Source organism: Podarcis tiliguerta (genome assembly GCF_965153285.1).
Source record: "Podarcis tiliguerta genome assembly, chromosome: 3".
Taxonomy (NCBI): Eukaryota; Metazoa; Chordata; class Lepidosauria; order Squamata; family Lacertidae; genus Podarcis; species Podarcis tiliguerta.
Window position 1 is genome coordinate 73,062,523 of NC_139536.1, and position 21,822 is coordinate 73,084,344.

Consider the following 21,822-nt stretch of genomic DNA (forward strand, 5'->3'; position numbering starts at 1 on the left):
GATTTAAATATATCACAGATTATGGAAGGATTAGTTTAAGTACATTCCTGAAATCCTGCTGTATTTGCCTAATTTTGGTCTTCAGCTCATCTGGATTAGACTCGTGTGTGTTTATGTTAATTTTTATTAACTTTTCGTCAACCAGGGAACACAGATCTATGCTGCAAAAAGAGGCTCCTTTGTTGACCTTGGAATTTTAGATGTCATGCAGATATTTGGTCGAGCTGGACGACCTCAGTTTGACAAATTTGGAGAAGGCGTCATTATTACAACACATGACAAACTCAGCCATTACCTGACCCTGCTTACTCAGCAGAATCCCATTGAGAGCCAGTTTCTTGAAAGTCTGGCAGACAACTTGAATGCAGAGGTACGTTTTCTTAAGCGATTCTGCGTAGCTAATACATACGACCCTTTTGAAACCAATACGAGTAAAATGTGAGAAAATTCAGTACTGTTTATATTCCTAAATTATACAGCTTCACTAAATAGTTTCCAGGGTTTGCGTAGTGACACTGGGTAACATATTTTGCAAATGTAGCAGTGCTCTGTAGAGTCTAAATCAAGAATACTGAATTTTTTAAAAATGTGGTTAGCCATTTTTATGAATAAGACCAAGTCTGGTTTAACAGCTCTCAAGCACTTTTAAAAGCTGCTCAACACATCAGAAGATTTAATGGCTCTTCTTACTGCAACATGTTGTGTGTAAGAGGTTGGCCCAAAAAAGAGATAATTACATATTACCAGAAGGGATTATACTTTTCCTGATTATTCTCCTTGTACAGTACAAACCTTTCTCAAGTGGATTTCAATCTGCACATGCAAATGTAAAAACAAAAAAAGTGAGTTGTGTGAAGTTTGATGGGTTGTGAGGAAGGACTAGGGGATAGGCCAATTCATTTTCCAAGCTCCACATTAAACTGTGCCCTTTTTAGGATTCTGACACGTACCTTTCTGTCAAGTTATAAGAGCCAGAGGAGGGAGGATTGGCACAAGTGTGGACTTCTATGCTTCTTGGGCTACTGCAGAGGGCTTCCTTCCCATAGTCTCTTAGACTATGAGAATGCTGCGAGTGGTGTTTCTTGGGTCAAGAAGAAGTAGTTAATATTAGAAGCTGTAGTAGCAGTCTTCTAATTTGTCGGGATTATGTTGGCATAGTGTGCAGATTCACACAGGTACCCATCACAGTGCTGTTGATTCAGATCTGAAACAATTGTGGGTGAGAACAAATGCCTTTTTAAAAAACGAAAAGGATAAAGGCCATCAGTGTCTGCTAGTCATGATTATTATATAATACTTCCAGGATGAGAAGCAGCAGGACTCTTAATACCCATCTCAGGGGAGCAACAGAAGGAGATGGTTACTGTCCTCATGCCCTGCTTGTGGACCTCCCAGGGTCATCTGTTGGCCACAAAATGAGTGCCAACAGGGCATTTATTATGTTTACATCTCTTCAAAAAATTTAGCAAGCTGGTATTACCTTGTATGATAGATATACCAATTGTCCTCTGAGATGTGTTATTATTTATTAGATTTCTATACCACCCTTCGGGGACACGGGGGACGCTGTGGGTTAAACCACAGAGCCTAGGACTTGCCGATCAGAAGGTCGGCAGTTCGATTCCCCGTGACGGGGTGAGCTCCCATTGCTCAGTCCCTGCTCCTGCCAACCTAGCAGTTCGAAAGCATGTCAAAGTGCAAGTAGATAAATAGGTACCACTCTGGCAGAAAGGTAAACGGCATTTCCGTGAGCTGCTCTGGTTCGCCAGAAGCAGCTTAGTCATGCTGGCCACATGACCCGGAAGCTGTATGCCGGCTCCCTCGGCCAATAAAGCGAGATGAGCACTGCAACCCCAGAGTCGGGCACGACTGGACCTAATGGTCAGGGGTCCCTTTACCTTTACTTTTATACCACCCTTCATCTGAGGATCACAGGATGGTTTACAATACAAAAACACAAAATACATACAACAGTAACAATCAAAAGCAATCACCGCCACCACCTGACACATGGTTTAAATGCCATAGATTTTTTAATTAGCCAAAGGCCTGGGAGACGACAAATGTTTGCCTGGTCCCCAAATGTAGTCACTCTCCTATTCCCACCCCCACCCCCCGAAATCTTCCAGTGAAATGCCATATTCTTGAGGCAACAATAGAGACAAGGAAGTGAAGGACTGCTCTGCTGGTCCTGACCTTTGTTTTGCTCTCTATTTTGACAATGGGCATGCATGTACTGCCTCGTACTGCTTTGAACATTGACCACAGGAGGCAATCTAGCTTCCATATCAGAAAAAAGCAGAAAGAAAGTTAGAACACTCATTTTTCTTTGGCCACCCCAAAATGCAATTTCGTTTTCGTAAAAGTTTAATTATGCTTTAAAAGATCTAGTGCACAGTAAGCATAAAATTAATCTTCAATGGTCAGGAACTGTGCCAGTTTCCGACAACTGAGGGTCAATGTTGAAGTGTGTTAATGATTTCTAATAAACTTATGTTAGTGAAAATAGCAATGCATCTCAGCTGGTGTAACTGAAAATGCTGAAAAGCAAAAGTGTGAAGCACTGACAGGGCCATGAAACCATCATTTTTTATGTACTCTGGAACACTGGACATGACTTTTCCTGCTGACATGACAAGCCAGGAAAGATCGGTACTTGCTTGATTACAGAAAATCAATTGTAAGTCAGGCCAATTACAAAAGTCTTTCGTTTCTCTTGATTGTAACTCAGTCATTTATCTCTTTCAGTTCAGATGATCTTATAAATATCTTCCATTCTTGCTTAACTAGCTTTTGCTATAATCAGAGGGAAAAGGCTTTGGAGTCATCAGGAGAAATCCTAATAAGGTTACCAGCTTTTCTGTTTAAAGGTGCTTGAAAAAGCAAAAGTAACGCAGAGAGCAATTAGTACCACCTGCTTCTCTATGTTCAGTTCTGTTGAAATTACACAAAGAGATGTTGCATCCATTCTCTACCTGTTGGAATACCCTGCACTTCCCCGAAAGCTACTGGAAAGCCTCCAGAATGGTATTTAATGTGGCTGTGGGGGTTGCCACAGTTGGAACAATGACATACGTCAGTGGACATCAGAAATCCTGTGTGTGTGTGTGTGTGTGTGTGTGTGTGTGTGTAAGTGTGTAAACTGCCTTCCACTTGCACTAATCTGGGTTTAAGGCCATGCTTCAGTGGCTCATAATTAAAACTGCTGCATTCTTATCAGTCCCAGTGGGAAGACACTTGGTTGTTAAAGGCCAATTTAGGGTTAAAACAAGGAAAGGCTTTCAAAATAAGGGGCAAGTCGGACATGCAACACAGTGTTGTAATGTGGAATGTTCTAAGGTGTTGGGTCTTCTGGATAGAATCCAAAAGGGACCTCCAACTAATTGGAAACACCAGATTTTCCCTTTGTATCTACTTTTGAGAACAGAGTATTCTAGAGATAGTTATCTGACCAAACTCTCACCAGTTTCCATAAGAAATGCCTTTACTGAACTGCATTTCCGAGTTAAGCCCGCTGCAGTCTTAGATGGCTGCTACAGGAAGGTCCCACACGCAGACAGGCATTGTATTTGTGGTCAACCTCAGGTGGAAGACATCACTCGTTATGAGGTAGCCTGCTTCTTATAGAGAGACCCAAAAGATCGTTTTGTGAAACCTTTGTTCACAAAATAAGCAGGTACGCCCCAGCAGAAATGGTTTGTTTTCTTTTGAGTGGTAAGAATAGCTTTTTAACACAGAGACTGCCCACCCCCTATGCACTGTTTTAAAAAAACACAAAACAAAACAGGAAAAATGAGTTAGATAAAATCGCTGTAAATTGTTGTGGTGATTTAGAAATTTAATCAGAAATCAAGATGGATTTAAGATTGTTGGTATCTCTGGTAACGTCTCTCTTTTACATCATGGCTGGTGGCTCACATTAGGGATTTTGACTGCATAAGCAATGGCATGTGCAGCCTGAAAACTAGAAATAGAACAATGAGAACCTGCAACAAAATGTCGACCCTTCTGGAGTACTCCTGTTTGTTTACTCCAGCCAGCCAGCCATACCCTCCTCCACAATACTTCATTCTGTCTTCCCTCCCGCTCAATTTTATAACCCCTCCCTGGAATAGTCAGTCAGCCTTCCATGGCTGCTAAGCATGCTCAGTTCTTAACATGTGGTTTCCCATAGTGGATTTTTTCTAAATATGTTTTTTAGTTCTGCATACCTTGGAATTCCCCAAAGCCTTCTGGCACCGTGTGTGTGTGTGTGTGTGTGTGTGTGTGGTGCCATTTTGACTCCATAAGCACCATCACTCAAAAATAAGATTCTTTAGTAGAGTAAGCTGTAGGTGTTACGGATTATATTAATGATACATGTTATTAAAAGACCAAGCAAAAGCTGTTATTCTCTGTTTGATATGCTCATACATTTCCAATACTTAGCTTGGAAAAGTGAGTCTTCAAATGTTCAAAAGAAGCGGCACATGATTGAACTCAAACCGAAAAACACTCCCCCAGCACCTCACTTTAGAGAAGCCTCTCAATCTTTGGCCTAGGCACCTAAGCTCTGCAAGGGAATCTGGCGGATTGTGAGCTGCTGGGTGCTCTAAGGGAGAGGGGTGGGGAACCTTTTGCAGCCTGCGGGGCACATTCCCTGCTGGGCAGCCTTGTGGGGGCACGTGCCAGTGTCAGAGTGTACATTTTATAAGTAGGCTAGTTTGTATGCATGCTCACATACAAGTCTCTGACCTTTATGCAGACAAGCAAAAGGCATCATCAGAGTTCAAGGACAGGGCTGATGAGGGGTATGACCCAGAGAGAGGGTGTGTGACTAGGGAGGCGATGGGTGGGGAGGGTATTCCAAGGTGGGACATGAGAGAACCTTGCCTTGGCTTCATATAAATAGCCTGCTGCGGTACAGTAGTGCAACACCTGGCATCCTTAAACATATTCTGAAAAGTGAGGGGAAGTATCAGTATGCACAGCGCTCAGGATTGATGCCAAGATGTATGTAACATGGTCTGTGACATGATGGGGTAATATATAGAGAGAGAGAAAAGGGGAGAGGAACAGGCCTCTGGAAGTATCTGAAATAGTGCTTTTGTTAAGGACTTAAAATACAGTGGTACCTCGGGTTACATACGCTTCAGGTTACAGACTCCGCTAACCCAGAAATAGTGCTTCAGGTTAAGAACTTTGCTTCAGGATGAGAACAGAAATTGTGTTCCAGCTGTGCGGCAACAGGAGGCCCCATTAGCTAAAGTGGTGCTTCAGGTTAAGAACAGTTTCAGGTTAAGAACAGACCTCCGGGACAAATTAAGTACTTAACCCGAGGTACCACTGTACTATGAAGCATGTCTCCCACTGTTCAGTATGGCAAATAAGTTCAGAAATGTTGCTTTAAAAATAACAAGTAAATTGAAGGTTGCTCAGGCAGGACATAAAATATATTGAGCTGTTGGGGGTGTGGGGTGGGTGTTGTGGCAAATAGATGGCCATTCAGAATATAGTAGCAGTTCCAAAACAAGCACTCTGGGATGCCTATGCTGTTGAAGCACTTGAGAAAAGAATTCATGCTGTGCCAGTTCAAAGGCAAATGTTCTATCTTCTGCACACACCAGATTCCCCCCCCCTTGCAAATTTTGATTTAATTAAAGTGTTCAATACTTCAGCTACCCAGTAACTTTTGTGCAGGGATATAGTTCATTAAAAGTGTTTTACATCTTTCTGTGTAGATCTTCCTTTCATTACAGTGTCCTCTACGCTTATCTTGGACAAGGTCATTTGTAATGATGTACATTTACTGATGATCTGCACAAGTATGGTTGGTTTGAGAGGGAAAAGGGCATGGAAACAAAACTAATCCACATTACAATCTCTCGGATCGTTTTTTTAAATAATAGAATTATAAACGTAATAAATGAATAATTATTTTCTCTAGGGACAGCATTCCTAGTGATTTTAACTGATTGTAGTCTATGTTTCTGAAAATGAGCTAATCTATGTGTACAGTTTTTAATGGCAGTTGGACATAGCAGTTGTTTTGTTATCTACTCTAGCATATGTTGGTTCTAAACAGTTACTTCTTTGCCTGCCTGCCTACCTACAAACAAAATCAATTCAGCTTTGCAAAGAGAAAAAACAATGCAGAATTCTACCTGCTACTGTAGGTTTTCCTTATCAAGCAGGCAATACAATGCTTTTTTGCTTTTTTTAGGAGTCAAGTTTCTGGAGAAAATAAACCAACAAAGCTGTTATGTTAAAATGTTCTTTGTTATGTAGTTACGAATCATTCACAGAAATCAAAAGCATTTCCAAGCCGTGTCTTAGAACTCATTTTCTTGTGGGTGGGGTGGCAACGTTGAGTGTCAAAATTTGCATGTTTGCCAAGCTACCAAACAAATGCGCAAAATGAAGTGTTTCTCTCTGTGTCCAAGTCCTGTATACCAACACCTCCGAAAGGATTTTTTTTTAAGGTTCTGCCATAGGGCTCAGCTCAGAGATACCTTCCAAGATTTGGGGAGAGGGGAAGCTGTACTTGTATAGCAATGCCTATGGCAGCTTTCATACTTGGAACTGGAGTCTAGGGAGAGCCCCTCTTTTCTACATATCCATCGTATCTATTTACTATATTTTTATGCCACTTCAGACAATTGTTCTGTCCCACAGCCGTTTTCATGAGTTTTCAAAAAGAGGAAAGGAACAGGCCCAGGCTTACAAACAAAGAGAACAAGACACATAAGGGGCAGAATGTGGAGAGGAAAGGTTGAGATCAGTTCTTCTTCAAGGCCAAAACAAAGTCGGAACAGATTGTTGTAAACCACTCTTGAGCCTTTTTGGCCAAAGGCCAAACGCCTAGAGTATATGGTGAACTACAGCCATTTGAATCCAGTTTCCTTTCTGGTGGTCTTCCTTGGGTACCAGTTGGTGGTCCTTGTTCTCTTGGCCAATGGATGGAACCCGAGTGTTGCTTTCCTCCCTCCCACCCCTTCTGCAGCTCGAGGGCAATGGGACATTGGAGCAGAGTGTTCTTTTGGCAAGGTGTCGGGAAACAAACTCCTGTAATTGTCCATTCCTTGGCCAATGGAAAGGGGCAGATTTGTGTCCCCCTTGCCATTATGTTCTTCCTGAGAAGTGGAGGTGCAGCCGGCCCTCCTCTGCCCCCCGTGGTGCATGGATTCCTGACTGATGGCAGAGGTCAGAATGTGCCTGCTGAGGAAATATATTGGAGAGTACAGTATGCAAAGAGATTTTGCCTAAGTGGCAGCTCATGTCTGGAACCTGCCCCAGGTGTGATCATGCAAGGATAATGGTTTTCTCTGCTCCCTTGTATCCCGGGAGTTCTGGGGCTTTCAAGGTCTGTGTGTCCACAGTTCCCTGGGGCCTTTGCACATGGCCTGAACAAAAAAGATATATGATACTTACAGTATATTTTTCTCTGCCCCCTTGAAATGGGAGGTGTTTAAAAAACAGCAGTGGCACAAAATAGATGGTTTCAGCTCAGCTCTCCTTTTTCTCTATAAAAAGAAAAGCCGACAGGGCACTGAAGTGGACACAAGGTGGCAGCAAATCTTCAAAAGTAGTTTATGTTCTGCAGCACCATCTGTGTTCAATAAGGGCTATAATAATAACATTAAAGAGTTTAACATCTTCATGGCTGCAGCCTTTAATCCATTCGTTCTGTAGTAGCCCTGTTGATGTTTAACGAGTGCAACTCCACAGTGAGGATTTTTTTAGGGCTGTTTTGCATATTTGCCTGTTTGCTATCTATTTTTAATAGCAGCATTTTGGTTCAGAGGGGTAAATTTTTGCAAGGCCAATATCGCTATCATAGCAGGGCAGGGGGAGAACATATTGAGAAAGAGCACATTTTTACCTTTTCTGAAAGGAGTGCTATAGTTTCAATAGTCCAAAACTTAACATTTCCAGGAGCAATAATGATGTTGTGTAATAGGATGAAATGCCTTCACTCCTCTTTCAAAATAGAACAAGCAAGTACTTCACTGAATCATGGGCAGAAATCAAATGCATACATTAGTTTAGGTAACAAATTGTGTGATATGCCTGTGGCTCAGTACCTTTTTTCCTCTCGTTTGGATGGAGATGCACTCATTTAGTGTAGATCTGCATTTTTAACCTTTATGCGGCCCCATTCAGATATCAAAATAACCTTTATTTGACTTTAAATGTCCATGATAGCAGAGAGATACAATTTGGCTCAAACAAAATCTGGTGCTATTAATGCAGTTGGAGAATTTTGTATTAAAGATGCTTTCAACAGCTTCATGTCATCCTGACACAGGTTGTGGGGCTCGGTTAGGAGAAGGCTTTGTTTATGATAAGATAGAAGCTTGGGATCTTAGAACAAATGGAAATGTTTTATCGGGTAATTTTGGAGAGGGGAATTGGATTACGATGGTTAGACTCTTGGGGAATGAGTTGGTAGTACTTATTTTCAAGTAATGTGCTTTGTGGGGGATGCAAGGTTTGCCAATATAAATTCACTTGCTCGCAACTAGTTTCCATATAAATCAGTGAGACTAATTTCTAAGTGAATATCAATGGAAGTGTGGAATTTCAGAATTTATTTTATGAACTTTTTTTTTTACAGTGATTCCATATAATCTGGTGCTTTGGAATTGGCCAAGTAAATGGGTGTAGTTTTGGTGCTGGTTTTTACATAGCGCTTAATATAGTTTGATGACATTGTGTGCATTTAGGGCCTATCTATACGTCTCAATCACATTTCAGCATTTGTGTTGTATGAGTCAGCTTGCAGAGTCCATATTACAATATATTCTAGCTATATGGGGTGACATGTCATTGTCTTGTCGTGGTAGTTTCCATTCTGCCATTGCCCTTTTAAAAACAGCCCCTTTAGCTAGATGTGCAGTTCAAGAGAAAGGAGGATATAGCTGTAAAATAATTGAAATGTATTTTTTAAAATAAAATTGTATACAAATTCAGTGGCATCACTTCGGTGTTTGTGTATGCATCTGTTAACCTTGACATGCATTCCCACTTAAATACATATGACTAAATAGAAGAGTATTCCCCACTTGGAATTGTACAAAAATGTTAACGCCCAAAATGATGATGGGATGCAGTAGGATCCAAAGTTTCATTTGAAAGGGATCATTTGGTGAGTAGAACTCTGCTCCCATGAATTGAAGCTCCTACTGTTTATGGAATGGAACGTCTAAACCCAGACCAATATACAGAAAGCAAGATTATAACCACCCGTATTGTACCAGTGAGTTTTCCAGCTTCCTTTAGCACATTTGCATGATGGGAAGCCATAGAGGGAAATGAGAATCAGAAGATATTGCCTTCTCTCTTCTGTTCATGAATTTCTCCACGAAAGTAAAAAGCCTTCTGTGAGTGAAGGATAAAAACTGGATGCAACTCAATATCCTGTTGATGCCCAGGACACTTGAGCAAACATTTTCCATAAAGCATCACAGTAATGTTGAAATGCATAATCTGGTTTTCCAAGTGTACCGCGTTCTAAGTTTGTTGGCAGAATATGACACTCCTACTATGAAAGAACTGATATTGTGGAGAAACTTTCTATCAGGGCCTCTGATTTCAAGAAAAAGCCATAGGATGGGAATACTTCAAATAAATAAATAGTGAAATAAATCTTGGTGCATTTTTTAAAATTTCTTTTAAATGAAGCCCCTTAATTTGTCAGCTTGGGAATATTTCATTCCTCATTTCCTGCTCATAGAATTTATGGTTGCCTTTATATCAATTTCAGCTCTTAACATGTAAATTTAATTTTATTTCTTCCTACTTGCAGATTGCTCTCGGAACAGTGACAAATGTCGAGGAAGCAGTAAAGTGGATAAGTTACACTTACCTTTATGTACGGATGAGAGCAAACCCATTAGTATATGGCATCAGTCACAAGGCTTATCAGGTAGAAAATGCATGAAAAAACTAACCTGCTTTCTGGTTCCATAATCCTTTCCTGATGGGAGATTAAATATTTGCCAGTGCTGCTTTTCCTGACGTCAGCAACTCCTCTAAGTGCTTTAAAACATGGAAAATACTCCATTGAACAAAATGTAAAAAGGAAAGCAACTTGAATTATTTTTCCTGAGTCATCCTGATAGATAAAGTTTTGAACAGTCAGGCAGAACACACAGAATACAGTCAAATGAGCACACATCGTATGTGAAGGTGGCCTATTCAGACCTGGTTTCGTACAGCAATCTCTCTCAGTATTTCGGTGCTAAATATAAGCTTTGCAAACTAAATGTGGAAATGTTCACGGGAACCCCCTTGTGCGTTCATGAATGCACGAGCGTCATGGCTAAGCACCCGCTGATGCCCCTTGGCACCCACACATTCATTGTTATGAGAAAGGGGTTCAATGTGAGCTTCTGCAGCTACCAGGATGTGTGGTTGCCTGGCACACCAGCTGTTGGATAACCCCTAGCCCTTTCAGTTTAACACTCAGAATCTGAGAGTGAGTGCTGGTCTAGTGGTTAAGAGAATAAACCCTAAGTATTCAAGGCTGTTGACTGAACTCAGTAGGTAATCTTATGATCAGCACTGCTACTCAGTGCTGGATTTACATATAAGCTAAACAAGCTATAGCTTAGGGCCCCACTCTCTTGGGGGCCCCCAAAAAATTTAAAGGGAGAAAAAAACTGGATGTACATTTCCAAAATATAAGATAAAAAATATGTGGGTGGCGCTGTGGTCTAAACCACCGAGCCTCTTGGGCTTGCCGATCAGGTCAGCGGTTCGAATCCCCACGATGGGGTGAGCTCCCGTTGTTCAGTCCCAGCTCCTGCCAACCTAGCAGTTCGAAAGCACGCCAGTGCAAGTAGATAAATAGGTACCACTCCGGCAGGAAGGTAAACGGCGTTTCCGTTCGCTGCTCTGGTTTCGCAAGGAGCAGCTTAGTCATGCTAGCCACATGACACGGAAAAACTCTGCAGACAAATGTCGACTCCCTCAGCCTGTAAAGTGAGATGAGCAACCCTAGAGTTGTCTGTGACTGGATTTAACTGTCAGGGGTGCTTTACCTTTTTCTTAATATACTTCTTCTTAATTGTATTTCAGTTCAACAATTATTTTGATAAAATACATATTTTGTTACGTGCAAACGGCTTTAGATACCTATTAGGTCCATAAATTACCAAACAGCATATATTCAACACAAAAATCAGTGACAATATGTTGTTGACAAAGGACAGCTAGACATATACTTTCAGTAGCTTAGGGCCTCATCAAACCTAAATCCAGCCCTGCCGCTACTCATAGAAGGATAATAATATTTGTCTACCTTGGTTACAAAAAGATAATTGGTGGCATCCCACATTGCTTGAGAAAACTTCTTGTTCAGTAGGACAAAGTGATGATGATAATTATTTGGTAGAATCCTTTTTCAATTAAAAAAATACCCATTTTTCTTGGAAGAGAATTGCAACATCATAGCTACGAGCAGTGACTGGATAGTTTGTCAGGTACAACTTTTTGTCACACAAGGTATCATTTGACCACACTTAGGTCAAAGCTAGGCTTTTTCTCCTTGTTATGGCTGATAATTTATTCTTAACTTTCACATTCTAATGAGACTTACAGCTTACAAATGCTGAAAAGGCAGGTGTTTGTCTTTGCTGCTGTATATAGACTGCTCAGGCTCAAATATAAAATTCTAAGAAAATTTCTTAAATCTGCCTTTAGTACCTGGTGTTTGCTTAAATTGTTCCTATAACATTAAATAAAATCCAATTCCCTCTACTCATCTTGAATATATTTGAATACTTGAATATATTTGAATTCTGAAATGACCCTCTTTAACACAGAATATTCTCATAGGGAGATAATAGGACTTTTAGGAGCCCAAGCTGGAAAAAAGGGAGAATTCAATACAGTGAATCTTTTGCCTGTCTTCATATGTACTACAGGGGAAAAAAGAGACTTCTTATTCTTTATACAGTTAAGGGATTTAGAGCTTTATGCTAACATTCAGTTGTTGTTTGTAGTAACTTCTTCCTACTGCAGCCAGTGGTTACACTGAATTAAAACTTTGCTCATCTGTGAGTCCAGAACAAATTGGTCCCAGCCCTACTGTTTCAAAGAGATGGGTTTGATCTTAGAGGGGAAGCTTGATTTTGTGAGTGCAATTTTAGGAATAGCGAAGCAAAAATTAGTTCCTCTTCCCCTTGCGTTTCATATCTTAAGCAAATATTCTTCAAACCATTAATATATCCGGCAATTATTTAGTATAACAACAACAGCTACAATAAATTCTTCTAAATATGTCACCTTTTGTTATTACTATCCTTAATAAGGCTATTTGTCAAGTTATGTATACCGACACATCCCAAACTTATTAAGCGTTTCAGTTCTAAATATTCCAGATAAATTGAACAGAATCAAATGAAATCAATCAAATTGTACTATTTATGCATATCCATATATTAATCTGAAGCTGTAAAAGTGGGAGGACAGGGGACAGATAAATATATATAATGCTTTACTGTATTTTAGATGGATCCAGGCTTAGAGAAGCACAGAGAGCAGCTAGTGATTGAAGTTGGCCGGAAGTTGGACAAAGCTCGGATGATTCGTTTTGAAGAGAGAACTGGGTTTTTTTCTTCTACTGATCTAGGCAGAATTGCCAGCCACTACTACATTAAATATAATACAATTGAGGTACCCATGCTATTTCTCTGCATACTTTCTCATATTTTGAAATAATGCCACAAAGATCTGTTTAACAGCATCTTCACCGTGTGTCTAGATTGGCACTATTGATAAATATTCTCAAAGGCAAGCCTCTCTTTTTTTGCAGACTTTCAATGAACTGTTTGATGCTCATAAAACAGAAGGTGACATTCTTGCTATAGTGTCTAAAGCAGAGGAATTTGAACAGATCAAGGTAAGAACACATCACCATTTTTTAAAAGGCTTCTTTTCTACACATGGAAAGTGTTGTGTGTGTGTGTTACTGGATACAGGAACGTCTTCATTTACTGCTATATAATGACAGCTCCATGCATCTCTCTGTCTCCCATGCAGTGTTGCACCTGTCAGTGTGGTGAATGCTAAAGCCCACACTAGCAGGGACTTCTTGAGTACAGCTGGCAAGATATACATGAGTTAGGCCAGAATCTTATTTGCTAACTAGAGTACTTTTCTAACCCCAGACAGCATTCAGTGATGTCTACCTTCCTTGCGCAACTGGAAATCCAGTGCAACAAGACTTTCAGTTTCTATTCTCTCCTCTGCATCCCCTTTCCATGCTTCCAGAATTCATTCTGCAGGATTTCCCAACTGTCTAGAGAAGGTTTTGAATGTGTGCAGCGAACTGCTGGGGGGGGAGAGAGAAAGAATGGAGAAACCCTGTTACGCAAGCAGATGCCTGCTCATGCTACATCTGATCTCACCCCCAGTTTTTAATTCATGGAATTCATTTTAAAGCGAATAGTCTTAATGAGGAATGCAACCCAGAGGGCTGTGAGTGTTCTGTTCTGGCAGCTCTTCAAGAAACGGGGAAGAGGTTGAGTGTACTTTATAAAGAAATCCTTTCAAGATGAGTTGGAGTTTTACTGGATAGCATTGCGTTAGAGAATAGTCGCTTTCTTTTGCAAAATTAAGAATCTAAAAAAATCAAATCACTGCAATCTCCCAAAGTCTGCTTTGAATCTGGATGCAATGTTCCTGAATGTTAGGAAGAAAGGCAAAACTGACGTTGTGATGAGAGTTTAGATGCCGCTTCAAGTTTCTTGAAACCTCAGCCACTTCATTCATTCAAAAGCTGTGGACAAGTGCCAGTGAAGGAAAGGATTTGATGTTAACAAACTGTAGTTCGGTAGTTAACAGAGTGGGGTCTTCTTGAAGTGAAATAATTGGGGGATGATTGAGAAATCCTGCAAATGGTTCAAGTGACATTTGTGACTTTTCTGCTCTGCTTTCATATTGAATGAGCTGGTCAGGGCTTAAGGGAAACGGCCTCTCTATGGTTCCCTGCAGGTGCCAAACATTTACCCTCTTTAAATAAGTTTTAGACTAATAGACTTTCAGCAAATCAAAGAATATGTAAATGTATGCTCTGTTTTGCAAGTATGAGTGAAAATTTGAAATACTATGCATTATTCAAACTGTAGATATGAATATTTCTTTACTTGCATTAAGACTTAATCTTATTAACAGTGAAAACCTTAATACCATGAATCATAGTACTTCAGAGTTTTGAGCTAAGAACATAATATGCCACATGCAAACTATATGATTTTAATGAATGCATTTAATGTTAATTCAGGTTGGCCCTAATCCAGAAGGACAGAGGTCATACTCTGGTCAAATAAAAAGGGAAATCTCATCAGGTTGAGGATGGTACGGTCAGAAGACTTAATTTTTGAGGCATATCACATTTTTATGTGTCAATGGCAACCTTAATAAAAGGTGATGCATAATGAAATGCAATTGTGTCATTATTAAGATAGTTTCAATTAAGTTTTATTAAGTACAGTGCTGGGAGACTTGTTTTTCAGAAACTGCAGACTGTTTAAAAACACATTTATTGAGAGATAATTGGCATTTAATTTTCATGTGGAAGATTTAACAAGTTGCACCAGTCTTTTCAAAGTCTATTAATTTGTGTTTCAGGTGAGAGAAGAAGAAATAGAAGAGCTTGAAGCCTTGCTGGGTGATTTCTGTGAACTTCCCGCTCCTGGTGGTGTAGAGAACAGTTATGGGAAAATAAATATCCTTCTGCAAACATATGTTAGCCGAGGAGAGATGGACAGCTTTTCCCTTATTTCTGATTCTGCTTATGTTGCACAGGTATGAATGTGTGCATGTATCCAATGAATACTTACCCCAGAAACACAGAAAACTAGAGGTCCCATGTGTTCAAGCTCATACACATTTGACATGAGATTTGGATTTGAAAAACTAATAGTTTTGTGTGTATGTGTATCAATCTATATGTAATGCATATATATAGCTTATTGCCCACAGGGGATCCTTTTCACAGTTACGTTGTTTGTTGAAGAGTTCTGTGCATCTGCCGTGAAGTCCTGAAATATTGCACAGGACAATGGAAATGTTCTCTTATTTTAGAAAACCTGTTGACCTAACCATTGTCACCCAGGAAAGAAGAGTCAGACTTAGAATACACCCAGTGCTCACTTCTGTGGTTGGTCATTGTAAGGCAAGACTTAACATGGTAGATTATCATGGCTTTCAGAAAGCCTATCCCCTAGGGTTTCAAAAAACTTTGGTTGAAGACTCTTGCTGTATTTTCTTCACAAATTTTGTGCTCTTTGTTGACTAAAAGCTTTTCTATTCAAATCATTTGCATATCCAAGGTGATGTTCAACCACAAGAAACAAATAAATAACATACAATATGGTAGCATAGATAAGAAGATAAAGCAGCAGTTTTTTAAAAAAATTACTTTCTCAGCAAATGACTTATGAAACTAAGTAGCTTTCAGCTTGTTGTTGGAAGCTGTAAAGTGAAGCTGCCAGCTGCCTCTTCAAGAGCAAATTACATAATATGGATACTACAATGGAGAAAGACTTTCCTGAACGTCCATGTTGGGGCATCATCCCTTCAGAAACTCTGTGTGCCCCCGAGGGAAGGCAGAAATGAGGTGGCCAGGCCTGGAAGTTAGTGCTAGCACGAGAATATTTTGTGCCATTTGTTTGTTTTAATAGTTTAAATTGTAGTCAACACTGGGTTTTTGGCCGAACTAAATATGAGCAATTCATGTCATCCATAGTTGCACCGTTCGTTTGAAACGTATGTGTATTGTAATAGATAAGGAGTAGACATAACAATGCAATTTATCACCTGCTTGTACCCTACAGAATGCAGCACGTATTGTCCGAGCTCTTTTTGAAGTGGCTCTTCGAAAACGCTGGCCTGCGATGACATACCGGCTACTAAACCTTAGCAAAGTAATTGACAAGCGATTGTGGGGTTGGGTCAGCCCTCTGCGACAATTCTCAGTCCTGCCACCATCAGTCCTTTCCAAATTGGAGCAAAAGAATCTCACAATTGATAAGTTGAAGGACATGAGGAAAGATGAAATCGGTAAGATACAGGAAAAAGCTAAGTCAGTGTGTCTTGACTAGATTGAACTCTGTTTCTGTCTTTACTGTTTTGCTTTCATTTCAATCCTACCCTTATCCTAAGGCCTTTGTGGTATTAATCTTAGACTACCGAAAATACTTCACTATAATAAAGGCTCACAACCTAAATTTATATTGACTTGCTTGCACATTGCTTTGTTATTAGAAACATACTAATCCTCCTTCTACTGAGTCCCATGTAGCTCAAATGCAACCTGATGACATGGACAGGGTCTTGGGCCAAGCAATATTTCTCTCTCTGGGCCAATTTAAAAGTTGCTGTGTGATTGCCTCCTCTCCCCTTAGACTTCTGGTAAATGCAAATTTGTTTCAAGTTTTATATTTACTTTGCAGGTCACATGCTTCATCATGTGAATATTGGCTTAAAGGTCAAACAGTGTGTCCATCAAATTCCCTCCATTACAATGGAAGCGACCATCCAGCCAATTACACGCACTGTGCTGAGAGTTAGGTTGAACATCACCTCGGATTTCAAATGGAGCGATCAGGTAAAGATGCCTAAAACGTAAAGCCTGGAGAATTTGCTAAATGACTTGGAATCCTCTGGGTTTGACTCAACACGCAACCAGTTAGCATGATTTTTTTTAAAGTAACTTTTACTTGCCTATACTTCAGATGATATTTTTGTATGGTATATGAATCTTGTATTTCGCTTCACTAAGATCAGAAGCATATTGGTTGTGAAGCTTTGCCTCTAAATTGGCATCCATCACGCTGAATGTTGCCAACCACGTGGGTAAATTTTAAGCAATCCCATGAATCCAGGGAAAGTGAACACTCTGCAAAGCATAGCTTTTTGCAAGAAGCCTACTAAGAAAAAAAATATCTGTTGGTCCCACACATTCTTGCATGGGGACCCCTAAGTAGGAGATAGGAGTCTTTCCTTTCCACACTAAATAGGTTCAAATATGCCTTGCTAATGTTAGGCACAGTGGTATTTGGAGACATTTTACCAACACTTTTTTCATCAATCAAAATAATGCACCTGCCAGTTTACTTTAATGTGCAGATTGAAAGTCTTAACAGAGCTAGAATATTTTTAATGAGTGTGGATTTTCCTTGTCAACTAGGTACATGGAACAGGTGGAGAGCCCTGGTGGATTTGGGTGGAAGACCCTACCAATGATCATATTTACCATTCAGAATATTTTATTATTCAAAAAAAGCAGGTAAATGTATCCTACACAGCAGTTCAAAGCACATACCACGTAAAGTGGTAGGATAGACTTCCATAAACATCAATTTAATATCAATGTTGTAATACAATTTTATTAGGTATCCAGTATCTGTCTGAATTTTGTTTTCAGATTCACATGCTAAAATTGGCTTTCTGCGTGATCATTCACTAGCATCACTTTAAAAATAAAATCTAATAAAGGATTTGCCTTTCTGGTGTGTCTGAAGGAACAATTACTTGCAGATGAAAAATCAAATATGTGACGCTACCTTCTATTACAGATGTCAATACAGATCATTACTGGCTACAGTTCCATCAAAAGAAATCACTTAATAAGCAGCAGCCCAATCCTATTGTGTTAAGCCATTTAGTACAGAATCTGTCTCTAAAGCCCAAAGAACCAAAAGAGAGGAATTGCTACTCTTCTGTTTTGCTGTGTGTTTTATGAATATAAACAGATGCAATAAGCTTGGTTGTTTATGTGTATTTCATTTTTTGCATTTACATGAAAATACAGAGCAACATAATTTTTGCCATCTGGAGAGTGATTATTGTAGTATGTGTGTGTATTTTTTACATTTATTTTTACCATAGGTCATTGCAAAAGAGACTCAGCTGTTGGTATTCACAATTCCCATTTTTGAACCACTACCATCCCAGTATTATATCCGGGCTGTATCTGATAGATGGTTAGGAGCTGAGGCTGTCTGTATCATCAATTTTCAGCATCTGATTCTACCAGAAAGACATCCACCCCATACAGGTAACAAAGGAGAGCAGCACTCCTGCACAGTCATAGGTCATTTTGATTTCTAAGGCTATCGTTCATCCTAAAATGATAATATGCAGCATTGTTTATGGTTTTTCCTTCCTCACTTGTTGCTAGTTTAGATTGTCAATACTTTACAACAGTGAAATCTATTAGCTAATCTTTAATGAATCTTTGGAACTTCTCACTTAGCTACAGCAAATTGACTTATGCTGAGCAAAACACTCAGTGGAATTTTCAGTATTTTGTGCCATGAGGAAAAATATATTTTGTCCTTAAAAGAGAGGGATAATATTTTTTCTTCACTATACTATTTGTTTTATCTAGGAACTAATACAGGGCACTACTTTCACATTATTTTATTCATTCCCCACATTTATTAGTCACAAAATCAAAAACAGGTGGCACATGCATTTGTTTGCTGCTTCTAGGTTTACCAGAGAGATATAACATCAGTGTGCCTATTATTGTATAGACTTCTTTTGTCATCATCCCTGTTTAAAATCCAGTATACTTAGTGCATTCAGAATGTACATGTCTGGAGCTGACAGCTCCCTGTTTTTGCATGTATAAATTCATACGTGCATGGGATGTGTTTAGCCATTGTTGTGCTGTACCTAAGCTGTCTGGCTAAACATGTGTACCCTATTTATCTAATTGACTGATCGATGAGTGCTATTCAGAAGAAACAAAAAGATATTTACACATCAGCAGATAGGGGACCTCCAGGATTTATGGTAATTGACTGCCATTCCCATCTGGTTCCTCTGAAACAATGAAGTGTACAGAGGTCCTGCTAGACAAAGATCAAGAAAAGGCCTTTTCTCCCTCTGACAGATCCCAAGAAATCACAGCATTAGCAGGGAATGATGAAAGAGTTCTGAAATATCTATGAAAAGTATGTTGTGAATATTAAGTCCTGCAGCTTCAGCAGATTTTATGGCTCTCCGTCCATACCTTACTGTGAAGCATCCTAAAAGAGGCACTGAGATCTTGAGCCAAACGTAACTTCAAAGAAAGCATCTGTGTAACAGAATCGATGCGAGTCCTGACTAATTTAATAGAAGTCCAATCCAGTCTTGTTATATACATATCAGAGCTTCAGCTCTCCACAGCTCATAATTGTTTGGCAATCAGATACTTCCAGAATGTTCTATATAATCCTGTTGTTTTCTCTTGAATTTCTCATTGCATTTTAAAAATATAATTGGGATATGGTCCATCCTGATCAACCAATCAAATTTTCTGCGGTGATTTGTCATTTCTATACTGCGGCAATAAAGCAGGCTTCCTCAACCTTGGCCCTCCAGATGTTTTGAGACTACAATTCCCATCATGCCTGACCACAGATCCTGCTAGCTAGGGATCATGGGAGTTGTAGGCCAAAAACATCTGGAGGGCCGAGGTTGAGGAAGTCTGCAATAAAGTTAACAAACTGCCTTTGCTTGGACTAATGTTGTGGTCTCAGCTTCACGTCAGCTTGTCCATAGAGTGGGCCCATTCTTTTGAAGTGTTGTTTTTCCCCACTAGATATTAAGAAACGTCTGTTTATTTTGCTTCATTGTAAAGAAATACAGTTTCCCCTGTAACACCAAAACATCAATCCTCTGCCACACGCGTTGCCATGTAGAACACCGTTGAGACTATCATAATTCAGACCTGCACATGTGAATAGATTTTTAGAGGTCCGAATATGGGAGATCTGCCATTGTCCTATTTGTATCATTTTCAGGCATAGGACATAACAGCCATGTTCAGACATGAAGTTAACTATGGTTTAGCATTAAGTGAGTTTTGGGCTTCTACACTCCCTCATCCCCTCTCCTCCGGTGGAGTTGTGAGCAAGACATGGAAAAATTGGGAGAACATTGTAGGGGAACCCATTGGAGCAAGTTCCCTCCACTCAGTTTTGGTCAGTTCCCCCATTGTAGCCCCTAATAACACAGCCACCACCCAAAAAAACCCCCAAAACCCTATATTGAGAGGGATTTGAGGGGTGCATGGGATTCTAAGGAGAAAGAGAATTGAAGTAAGTTATGTGAACTGCCTTCCATTCATACAAGTACTGAGTACTTCTGTCTACTTTTGTACTATTAAATCCAATTATACATCGCTGTTTCTTTTTTCTACTTCTGAATCTCCTCCCCAATCACAGCTGTATTTTAAGACTTTTCTCTTAGTAGAACTGCTATTGTATAAGCAGACACCTGTTTTTCCAAGGCTTTGGGTATCCTTTTCCTCAACCACAGTGTTTTCCTCCATGATTTAATTATAAATGATGGGTTGCATTTACTTTGATATGGCAGATTTTGATCTAATTTCAATAGGTTTGAAAAGACAATGTGGACAGCATCCTTCACAATCTGGTTCATATATTATGTGTTTTCCAGGGTTTTTGGTGCTGACGTTATAAATGATGCGATGCTTCGTGTTGCAAGCTTAAATATATACTAATCGTAATTCCTCAATTTTTAGAATTACTGGATCTCCAGCCTTTACCTATCACAGCTTTGGGACGTCCTGAGTATGAAGCCCTGTACAAATTCACTCATTTCAACCCAATTCAGACGCAGATATTCCATACACTTTATCACACAGATTGTAATGTTCTTCTTGGAGCTCCAACAGGCTCTGGGAAGACAGTTGCAGCAGAACTGGCTATCTTCAGAATTTTCAACAACTATCCTACATCCAAGGTTTGCAGAAACATTTATTTTCCTGAGAAATGTTCGCTTTTTTAATTCTGCTTTTTATTAGTTCTGAACTTGCCATGCAAATGGACAGTGCTATTGTGTAAGAACACTTCTTTCTTATCTGAGTGTGTTCATTAAAAAATGTTTTACCACACTTGTGAAATGGAAAAACCACTACTAAATGAATATTTTTGTTTCCAATGAATGAGAAATGCAAGGAAGTAAACGCAATATGTTGTAGTTGTTTTAAATGTTCTTATTAATTATTTTAAAACCTACAATATGTCTGTGTGTTCACACTTTTTCTTGCTTCCTTTGGTCTTTGTCTTGCAGGCAGTGTATATTGCTCCCCTGAAAGCTCTGGTGCGAGAGAGAATTGAAGACTGGAAAATTAGAATTGAAGAAAAGCTTGGTAAAAAGTAAGCTTGCTTTTTTAACATGGTCAGAAATAAAACTTTTTTTGTAAAAAAGAAAGATAGAAAAGAAAAGCAACAACAATCCTGTAATACCTCATATTCAGATAAAGGTTAGCTTCCATGTCAAGAGAATTGTCAACAGGTACCATAAAAAAAAGAAAGTTGTGTTCTTCAGAACTTGTTGTCCTTTGAGAATTCTGCTGTCTGTACAAGACAGCATAACTTCTACATGACAGTAAAAGTTGTAAAACTTGTAGAGAATAAATTCCTGAAGAATATTTTTCTGAAGAAAAGTATTTTTCTGAAGAATATTTCTTCAGGCTCAGGATCCTCTCACTATCAAACAAGAGAGAGAGAGAGAGAGAGAGAGAGAGAGAGAGAGAGAGAGAGAGAGATCTTAGCCCAGCAGAAACTTCCTGTACATTGATCTAGCATTAGCTAAGAATCTGTATATGTAATAAATGTTCAGATATTATCTGCATACCTCACACCTTGAAATCACTTAATAATAGGGATGACTTTATAAAAATCATGACTAGGGTAGATAGAAGATCTGCTGCTTTATCAGCATGGATAAGTAGGCTTCTGTATTAGAATGAATATTGTTTTTCCCTACTGACCTCTAGGCTACCACTTTCATGACCACTTCCATTTTCAG

General features: G+C 39.4%; 1 protein-coding gene across 2 annotated transcripts in view; it reads left to right on the forward strand.

The window, feature by feature from the left end:
• ASCC3 (activating signal cointegrator 1 complex subunit 3) overlaps positions 1–21,822 on the forward strand; it is a 199,323-nt gene that overhangs the window by 107,111 nt on the left and 70,390 nt on the right. For both annotated transcript variants that reach the window (XM_083433415.1, XM_083433414.1), the window contains exons 16-26: positions 146–370; positions 9,788–9,907; positions 12,496–12,660; positions 12,800–12,886; positions 14,617–14,793; positions 15,825–16,050; positions 16,443–16,597; positions 17,180–17,278; positions 17,881–18,049; positions 20,531–20,751; positions 21,082–21,167. In XM_083433415.1, the coding sequence (XP_083289541.1) occupies positions 146–370; positions 9,788–9,907; positions 12,496–12,660; positions 12,800–12,886; positions 14,617–14,793; positions 15,825–16,050; positions 16,443–16,597; positions 17,180–17,278; positions 17,881–18,049; positions 20,531–20,751; positions 21,082–21,167 (1,730 nt within the window). The remainder of the gene's footprint in view (positions 1–145; positions 371–9,787; positions 9,908–12,495; positions 12,661–12,799; positions 12,887–14,616; positions 14,794–15,824; positions 16,051–16,442; positions 16,598–17,179; positions 17,279–17,880; positions 18,050–20,530; positions 20,752–21,081; positions 21,168–21,822) is intronic.